At 47.2% G+C, this 9,649-nt stretch overlaps 1 protein-coding gene across 8 annotated transcripts in view; it reads left to right on the top strand.

Annotated features, from left to right (window-relative positions):
* Positions 1-1,728: 1,728 nt before the first annotated feature.
* The window catches only part of ILDR2 (immunoglobulin like domain containing receptor 2), a 38,403-nt gene continuing 30,482 nt past the window's right edge, over positions 1,729-9,649 (top strand). For 2 of the 8 annotated variants that reach the window (XM_071756517.1, XM_071756489.1), the window contains exon 1: positions 1,730-2,270. In XM_071756517.1, coding sequence (XP_071612618.1) covers positions 2,225-2,270 — 46 coding nt within the window. In that variant the 5' untranslated portion in view covers positions 1,730-2,224. Of the gene's footprint in view, positions 2,271-9,649 lie in introns of all 8 variants that reach the window. The other 6 variants (XM_071756508.1, XM_071756498.1, XM_071756478.1 and 3 more) reach the window with 5 other exon arrangements.

The raw sequence follows: 9,649 nt of genomic DNA, 5'->3' as shown, positions 1-9,649 counted from the left end.
CTGGCTAATTAAGTTTCAGAAAGGCAAGGCACCAGGATTTCACTTCAAATGCTGAAGGTTGTGAGGAAAAACAGTCAAGGGAGGGAGAGAAAATAGATTTGTGCTCACCTCTTAGGAGTCTTAATTTAGCCCATACAAACCTTCAGAGATTGTATCCTATAAGAACATAACAATGGTGAGGCAGCCCCTCAACTATTGCAAAGTATTGCAGCTCCATCTGAGTTTTCTGGAACTACATGCATTTCTTGAGGCTGAAGTTATGACCTTAATGAGTTTGTTGTGGGTTTTTTTGTGTTTGTGGTAGGGTTTTTTGTTTGTTTGTTTTGTGTTATTATTTAGAATAACCAGGTCTTAGTGCTTAGTAGTGGTCTTTAGCGAGTACTGCAAAGCAGTTAAATTCATAGTATATCAGGTCAGAAGAACATCAGGACACTGACTGGAGTGGGTGTATGTATTTTTTTTAAAGTAATGTTGAACAAAAATAAACTTCTGGGTGAAACTACTTTTTAGTAACTTTTTAGTAGCTCTGAATAAAATATTTAAAAACAGACTAGATACCTCAGAATTGTCTCCATGCTTAATTCCAATTTAACTATGCTTCCAGAGGGACTACAACTATTCAAAAACAATGAAAATGTTTCAACACCTATTTTTTCATAGCAAACATTCTGGTTTGCTTTTTCACTCAAAATGTTTTGATCTATTTTTAGTCATGCTTTTGAAAAAAGCTTATCTTGCCCATAGAGGTGTTCAGTCTGAAAGACAAAATTACAAGGAATCTTCAGGCAATTGGAAAATACCTGTTAGAATGCAAATGGCTTGCACAGTTTTACTGCAGGCATCCCGATGCACCCTGCCTTCAGCAGATGGACACACCTAGAGCTGCTCCCTCCTGGAGGCCAGCTTTGTGTTAGAAAATCCAGCTCATTTATGTTCTTTGGCTGATCCCAGATGTGAAGTTGAAGACTACTCCCATCTCCCATGTGGCTCACTGATATCTGCAGAATGCAAACATTAGTTAGGAATATTAGCTAAGCCCTGGAAAGAAAAATGTCTGAAGATGACCAACACGCAAAGGGAAGCTGTGCTGGATACCATGAATGGTGAGTGTCATGTTGGGAGGTGCTTTGATGCTGAGCCACCAAAAAAAAGCACACTGGTATTTAGCCAGCTTTAGGCCTGTAAATAATTCCACTGACTTATTTTGCTTCTTCAGAAAGTTCAAAAGTTTTAAGTACATCATGTGTGTATATATGTACACATTTTGGCCCACTTTGGCCAGGACCATTTAAATTCAGAGCAATATCCATCTTAGTTACCTCCTTTGGCTGTATTTCTAGTTGGCTGTTCCTTTCCGTCCAAAAAACTTACATCTCCTTCCAACATCATGTTGGCATGAAAACTCAACACCCCACAACTCAGCTGTCCATCATTAGCAGCCAGAACACCTCCTAATCTAAAATTATATCCCCCGTTCTTCTAAAATTACAGTGATTAGCCCATGCTAAAGTGGGAACCCTAGGGAACTTCAGAATTGGAACAGTCTATTGGAACAGTCTGTATTCCGTCCCCAAGGTTAATTTGGTTAATCTGGTTAATTTGGGGAGGATGGCTGATCGGAATGGACTTTCTGAAGTGCTCACTGGGGAAGCTGCACGCCGGGACTGGGCCACGGCAGAGACCGCTTCACACCTTGTAGGGGAGTCGGGGGCAGAGCATCGCTCGGGGCTTGAAGAAGTTGTAGCGAAACGTGCCGGGATGCCCATAGGCTGAGGAAAGCTCCAGCATCACCCCGGCGGCACCTGGCAACAGCAAACCGCCTTTGCCGGAGAGGCTGAAGCAGTGTGGCGAAGCCGCCTCTCCCCACACCGCCTTCCCCTTCCCTCCCGGCGGCGGCGACCCCCGCCCCAACCGGACAGTTGCGGGGGCGGCCTCGCGAGGAGCCTCTTCCCCCCCCAGCATCCGCTGGAGCCGGCAGACGGTGGCGGGGGAGGAGCGGAGCGGAGCGAAGTGAAGCGAAGCCACCCGGCATCAGCCGCTCGCCGCCAGCCCGGCCGGCACTGCGGGAAGGCGGCTGAGGGAGCGGGCTGCGATCGCGCCGGGCGGGGCCACCCCCGGGGCCTCTCCAGCAGCCCCGCGGTAATGGTCGCCCCCGCCCCGCGGCGCCCCCGCCCCGCCCCGAGCCTGCCGCCAGCCCGCCCGCGCCGCCTGGGCCAGCGGGAAGATGGATGGGCACCTCCTGGGATGGATCGTCCTTCTGTGGCTCGCAGGTAGGGCCGCGGGCTGCCGACCCGCCGGCGGGGGAACGGCCGTCTCGGCGGCCCCGACGTGCCTGTGCCGTGCCCGTCCCGTGCCCGGCGGGCTCTCTCTCTTTCTTTAGGGCTAAAACGGAAGGTTTGGGAAAATGCTCCGGCAGGCTGCGGGAGGGCAGCTGCGGAGGCAGCCAGCGAGCGGGGCGGGGGTATGTGTGCATTTTCGGGGGCGTCCCGCGGTGCAGTTTGCGGAGACTTTGCGGAGAAGGCTGATCCCGCTGGGGACGCAGCCGGCGCCTCTCGCCTGCCCGGGTCCGGCCGGGAGGGCGAGTCCGAGGGACCCCCGATACTTCTGCCCTCGGGGGGCTCTTGGGGTCACTGTTTATTCCGGCACCGGGGAGAGGAGGGCGGTAGTGGCGGGGAAGGTGGGAGCCGGCCCAGGAAGGCAGCAGGAGCGCGGGAGGGGCCGGAGTGTCCTTGGCTGCGGTGCAGGGGGAATGGCGACAAAACTCGGCTCCCCCCGCCCGCCCACGCCGGGCCGGGAACAATTGCAGGAACTTCTCCTTTCCCGGTGTCCTGTCCGCATACGCCGTCTAACAGAGGTATGCGAGAAGAGGACTGCCCTGCCTTTGCCCCGACTTCGAGGGGGGCAGGATCCTGTCTTTCTGGTGATGGTGCAGCTGTACCCGGGCCTTTGTGAGCCCAGGACTCGGCTTTTTCTCCCAGCCCAGCTAGCCAAGCACCTTCTGCCTGGCCGCCTCCCAAAGAGGTCGAACAAGTCCTCCCTAAACGAGGGGGAGGGGAGACGGAGAGCAGAGAGGGATCTGCGATGGGGAGAGGGCAGGGGAAAGAAGCCGAAAAGGGGCTGGACGGCGATAGAGGGAGAAGATAGGAATTAACAGTGATATGAGAGCTGAGGGAGAGCCGAGAATCGGGGAGAAAGAGGGAGCCCAGTCAGGTCAGGGACAGGATCTGCCTCCTCTGGGCCCGTGCAGGAGCCAGGCACAGGCAGGAGGTTTAGCAAGAGCACGCTGACTTAGCCAGCGTGCAGGTTACAGGCTGAAAGAAGGAAAAGACACACGTGGATTAAGTGACATATATATCCTGCCAGCAGCAATGTATCCCACAGAAAAGACCTCAGGCTCTTTTCCTATTCAGATTTAGGATTCACAGGCAGTAAATTCGGGTTTTCGTCATAACACCTCGCTCCCACCACCCACCCACCCCTTTCCTTGCTTTTTCACTCTGAGTCATCTTCAACACCGGTGCCTGCCTACTGCTCCCTTCCAGGGTTTCACTGCCTCGTCTGGGGCTTCGGCAGCTCCCAGCTCATTCTCTCTCCTTGCCTCCCTCCCTCCCTCCCTCCCTACCATTTATCTGCTTCCACATGTATCCCGCTTCACTGAGTTGGTCTGGAGTGTCAGTGCACCCACAACTGCAACTCCTTTCCTGCTAAGCCGTGTTAGCATGCTGATAAATAGCATCCAGGGACTGGTAAAAGAGTACAGGGTGTAGATAGATAAGCATGACATTACATTCCTCCCTCTTTTTAAAGAGCTTCTTTATCTGGACGTGTTTGGCTATATCAGGACTTTTCCATCAAGCTAAAAGGCCGGGCTGTTGACACCTTTCTCCCTCCATTAAAGGTAGCTCCTGATTATTGGCAGCGACTGCTGTTGGGAGCATGCAAGGTCTATGCAGAGTGAGAGGTACCGCTGCAGTAGGAAGACCTTCCAGTCTCCTCTAGTCCTGGGATTTTAAGACAGGACTGCCTGCCGCTGGTGCTGTCGACTGCCAGCAGGCAAAGGATTCCGGCAGGCAACAGGTTATCCCTGGCTGTGTCTGAGAGATGGAGGCAGCCGGTGTCTGCTTGCTCCGTGCCAGCCTCCAGCCCAGCGACAGAGCAGACGTTGCTGTCGTCTTTCATGGCCGAGAGAAAGCAAATTACCCAAAGGTGTGTGTGTGTGTGTGTGTGTGAGTGTGTACGTGTGTGCCCAGAAAAGGGAGAGAGGCTTTCAAACATGAATTCAGGGTTTTTCTCTCCCCGGTGGCTGTGGGAAGGAATGAAAGGTCTGCATGAAGGTAAGGAGCCCTAATCTGGCCGGAGTGGTACACTCCACTCTGGGAAAGAGAAGTGGGGGTTGGGAGGTGGAGAGGCCAGGGTAAGAGACAGAGTGCAAGATGGGGAGGAATAAAGGAGACAAAAGGGAGCAAGAGAGAGAGAGAGAGAGAGAGGGAGAGAGGCTCTCACTCCCCTCTCTCCCCTCCTCCCCCCTCAAAGTGGGATGAGAAATTTCTAATCAGTACTTGCAGTTCCTTCCCGCCAGCAGTGATTCCTCTCTGTCCTTTGTTTGTCTTTAATTTTTGGCTCTTGCTTTTATCTTTTGTTTGGTTTTATTCATTGTAACTTCTTACTGCAATTTCAAAAAATCCTGCCTTAGATACAATGGATTTGGTTCAGCTTCTCCTCTTCCTACTCTGCTGTGCTGCATGTCTAAAGCTTGTCTTTTGGTAAAAGCAGAAAGATGAAGAGCAGGTCATCCTTCATTTCTTCCTGTGAAGTGGGTTAGGATATGTGTGGACCTGTATTTTTATTCTAGAAAAAGAAAGGATGATTTGTCAGACCATATAAGACCATATATAGAGCAGATTCTTGTAAACTACCAAGTGCAGCTTGATTCTGGAATTAATTCTCCCTTTGTGTTTATTATTATTCTTTTTAATGCTGTAATTCCTCGTGAGATTAAAACTAGAGAGGAGTGTTGCACTGGAGACTGAACTCCAGTTTTAGCTACAGAAAAGTAGCACATTTTTTTCTGCCTTATGACTAAGACTAAGCTTGGAAAGATTACATTTAGAAGACTGTCCACGTTCAAATGTGATCTCCTCTCCCTGGGAAGTAATTTTTCACCAATAATTTAGCACTTGGTACCTGTTTACCCTCCCTATGCAGAAGAGCCACTGGAATTCAATGTTACAGTACAAGGGCAGGTAGATTTACTACCTCTGCTTTCCTAGCCACAGTTTAGGAGAGCAGGCAGAGGGGGCATCCTGGAGCACAGTTGTGCTTTGCTGTTTCCTGGCCAGCTGGCAGACTTCTTGGGAAGGCAGAGAAATGGATGGGCTGTTTTATCTGCTTTGATTTAAAGTATTAATCTGACTTCTCCTTGTCTGGCCGCACACAGCGTAAGTGTAGTGTAACTGAAAGAAATCTCACATTTTTTTACTTTCCTGTGAGGTCACACTGAGTGGGACTGACACCAGTGGAAAATCCTATGGCATTCCAAGTAGAGGTGTTATGGCTTGGTGTTTATAAGGGTTGGAGGGACTCTTTTCTTTTGCTTTCAGCCATCTGGTGGTGACCCACTGCTGAATGATAGTTCTGGGCATCACTCCTGGGATGCTGAACCAAGACTGTAACCCAGAATCCTTTTGAAAATTTTAACAGCATTTAGACAGTAATGAGACAGCATGGATTTGAGCTGGCGGCCAAAGCTGAGATAATTCACCTGTAAACATCCAGGGTGAGTTTTGTGAATGCGTGTGGAAGGGGCAGGTCGTAATAGAGTGTAGTGAGTGCAGGGAAGCTGGGAAGGAGAGACTAATACCTAGAAAAGCCCATGAAATGTCCTGAGCTCTTGTGAGATCGCAGTCCTTGCCACTTCAATGCAGTGTACTTCCCAAGAGAAGTCAGGAGCACGGGGCACCTGGTGGACAGTATCACAGAAAATGGAGAAGACCAAGTCCAATGTCTGCTACATGGAGGGTTTTCATCTTGAGGGATGGGTGAGTGCTGGGTGTACAAGGCCGTGCTTTTCTCTGATTGCTTTGGGTTTTCCCCTTTCTAGATTAAGTAGCTGCAGAGCTGAAATCCTCAGTTTTTCTATGGTGATGTAAAAAAGCAGTACAATGCATTCACCTCAGCTGCAGCTAACTTATTTAGGCATTGGTGTCTTGCTGCCTAAAAAAGTTGACAGTTAGTGGCCATAGAGCTAAGAATGCGAGTCTGATAGGAACCAGACCAAGACATCCAATTAATTTCTGATATGCCACTCAACACAATCTGATGGTGATGGCTTTTTCTGATTAATTACGTGGATGGATTTAGGAGGCAGGAATCTGAACAATGCCATCTCAGTGATCCCACTGGCTCCCTGTTCACCTGTTTACACATCTGTTTATCGTCTGACTTACCAGTCTCAAAGCCCAGAATCTGAAAGCCCAGATCTTGCATTTCCTGATACAGGCTTTATCCATGTTTGAAAGTGTGGATGGTGTGCCTGTAATCAGCTGTAGGGGAAAGGAATACTTTTAATAGATGCATAATAGCCCAAAGCGCAGAAAAGAAAGCCATAGTGTCCTTTTGCCCAACAGTTTATTTCCTGAAGAGTTGATGTAAACTACCTGAGGAGCACTGTCTCTTATTGTGGAATGTATGCTTTTCTGCCAAAACCCTTTGGTATAGTCCAGAAGTAGTTTTCCTGAGGTGCCTGGTTGAGGTGACCAAGGACTTCTGTTCTCCTGTGGACACTTATCCACTTACCTCCTGTGCCACTCGTATCAATAAAGGTACATAAAGTTGGGAGATGTAGTTTTTGTAATAGCATCAGCTGTGCTGCCTCAGGCAAGCTGAGTTTGATCCAAATAATTTCAAAGAAAGGGATGTGATTTGTGCACATGTAGAGAGAGACCCATGCTGACCTGAAGAATAATGTCTGAGACCTGTTACACCAGTCTGCAGTATTTGGCTTTGCTGCAGTTTACAGGAAGTAGCGCTTCAGATCAACTTTATTCTAATTAGATGATCTTCAAGGACCCTTCCAACCCATACCATTCTATGATTCTATTTATAAAGGCAAACTCAAGGCTGTGTGGTGAAGATAAATCTTTTTGGGATTCATCTTGCCTAAGGGAGGCATAGGCTCCCCCAGAGGGCAACTGAAAAGCAAGAGCCTATGTTAACACCTCTCAATTGCCTTTTCTCTTTTATTCCTGGAAGGTACTTAGGAAGATCAGGCTTATAAGGCTCAAATGTGCCCCTACAAATATCCCCCTCTCTGATCACTTCCTGCGATTTTCTTTAATCACCACTAAAATGTATTAGTGATAGCTTGTGTGTAATGTTGATTGCATAGTTTGAATGCATAACCAGATAGTCCAGGAAAAGAATCAGAGAAAGGAGACAAATACAAGTTGCTAATGGGAAACAGATAAAACCCATATATTCACATTTCTGAAGCGTGGTTATTTTTAAGCTTTCTCTCTGGGAGTGTATATATACACATGCACAGACACACAAAACCCTGGATTATTTGCTGAGAGTAGGGATATCTGTGTTATTAATATTGCATTTGATTAATGTTGGCACACCTTTTTCTGGGGATTTAGGAGAACAAGAAAGAAGGAAAGAAAATTTTCATGTAGTCATGAGATCCCCACAGACTAGATTTTTCTTGTGAAAGTTCAAACATTGTGAGATACACAAAGCATTGGCTACTTCTCTGTAGTGCAGGAATTATATTTCCATGATGACTTTGAGTTAAGGACTAATCTTGCTCTGTCCGTATTACTCAAAACATAGCAGAGCACAGTTCAGTTTTTCAGTCCTATTTGTAATAAGCTAGACAAGGAACTACAATGGTAAACTTGTCATCCTTTTTCACATCTTTTGCTTTTGGCTTTGCTGTATACAGCAAAGCCCAGAGTTCTGTCCTGTGATACATCAGAGGCTTATCTTGGCTCGCGTCTTGAAGATTTTTGAGGTCAGCAGTTTCTTCTTGAAGTTGGGGAAGTCCTAAGCCAGACCTCTATAATTCATGTACATGGACATAACTGATAGGTGTAAAGCCACTGTCTTGTCTTCAGGCAGTCAAACATCCTGTTGTCCTTTTTGATGGATGCTGCTATAGCAGTGACATATTACATGAATTGATTCCAATAATTTTTTTTTTTTTTTTTTTTTTTGGCAAAGGGAATAACAGGTGTATAATTTCCCAGTTCAGCCATATATAATTATATATAATTTGACTTAAATAGATCTAGAGTTTTCACTGTTTGGGCCTCTCAATCTGAGGCACTGTGTTGCTCTTAAATGCTATTTCTGGAAAGGATCTGAAGAGGATACTTTAAAAGCTAATAGCAAGCTTGGGATAGGAGATAGAAGATGCCAGATAATTTATTGCACATCTCCCAGATGCTGTAGGGTAGAAAATGAATTTCCTGTGTTTTCCCCAAAGCTGCTTTTTTTTCCTTTTCTTTTCTTGATATAGACAGTCACTTGGGTGTGGGGTGCAGAAAGTTAGTCAGATGAGAATTTGCTAAGGCTCAGCTAATCATTTATTAAAGCAGTCCCTGGCTTGCCAAACTCATTAATCTCATTAACAGGGAAGGAAGGCTATGGTGCATGGTTAGCTGAAAGCACTGTGTTTACTAAGCAGTGTACTTCGTTCACAAGGGAAAGATTTAAATATTCACTGTGTCACTGTTTTATCCCTGAAGATGAAGTAACATGATGAGTCACTTGACCAGCCTGTGTCACATGCTGGCTTTGGTCACAGACTGCGTGGGGTCAGGCACAGAATTGCCAGGACCAATTAACTTTTCAAGGTGTTTGTTGTGTCTGTTGCATTCAGATGCAACGCAGAAAGCATGGGTCTCTGGAGGGGAGAGAATAAGATGTCACCACTTGGTTCACCTTAAGCAAGTGGTGATGTTCTCTTAGTGCCACATGGTCCTTCTTGTCCCTGGGAGCAGGAGGCTGGCAGTAATGTCCCAGCTTCTACTCCCTGTGTTATCTCTGCCTGTGCCTCAGGGAAGTGGAGGAGCTGCCTCATGCTTCTTCCTCTCCTGTGGGAGCGTCTAGCTGGGACCTCATCTATGTTTTGTGGTATTTGGAACACACCCACGTCAGTGTTTCGATTTAGGCCCAAAGATTTCTGGAAGAAATAATGACATGTCCTTTACACGGCACAGGTACAATATGCATTGTGTCATGAGTTCATTATATGCATAATGCAGCATTCCTGTGCAAATACTGTACCACCTTTGTGCACTCCACAGTAGTCCTCACAGTCAATTCCTGCCTAGATCAGTAAGTCTTTGTCAGTATCTGTGACTCTCTTGCCTCTCTTAAATATGCTTTCCCTTAGATTTTGTCCATACTGTGTTTTTATCCCTGGTGTGTATGGACTATGTTGCGATTTACAGTTTAGACATTGATAACTTGTTGAAATGAATATTCAGTGTTGATCCAGTCTCTCGACTTCCCTTTGATTCTGGCTGCTGGTCATGAGATTTTTGCTTGCTTTTCAGGTCTGCAGCTGTCTCCAACTTGACCTTGTCCCTTCATGCCTTCTGTTGTCATACTGTTGATACATTTACTGCTCTGCTTCCAGCTC

The sequence above is a fragment of the Heliangelus exortis genome, chromosome 1, assembly GCF_036169615.1.
Source record: "Heliangelus exortis chromosome 1, bHelExo1.hap1, whole genome shotgun sequence".
Lineage (NCBI taxonomy): Eukaryota > Metazoa > Chordata > Aves > Apodiformes > Trochilidae > Heliangelus > Heliangelus exortis.
Note: the sequence above shows the minus strand (reverse complement) of the source record. Positions and strands in the feature narration are given on the sequence as shown.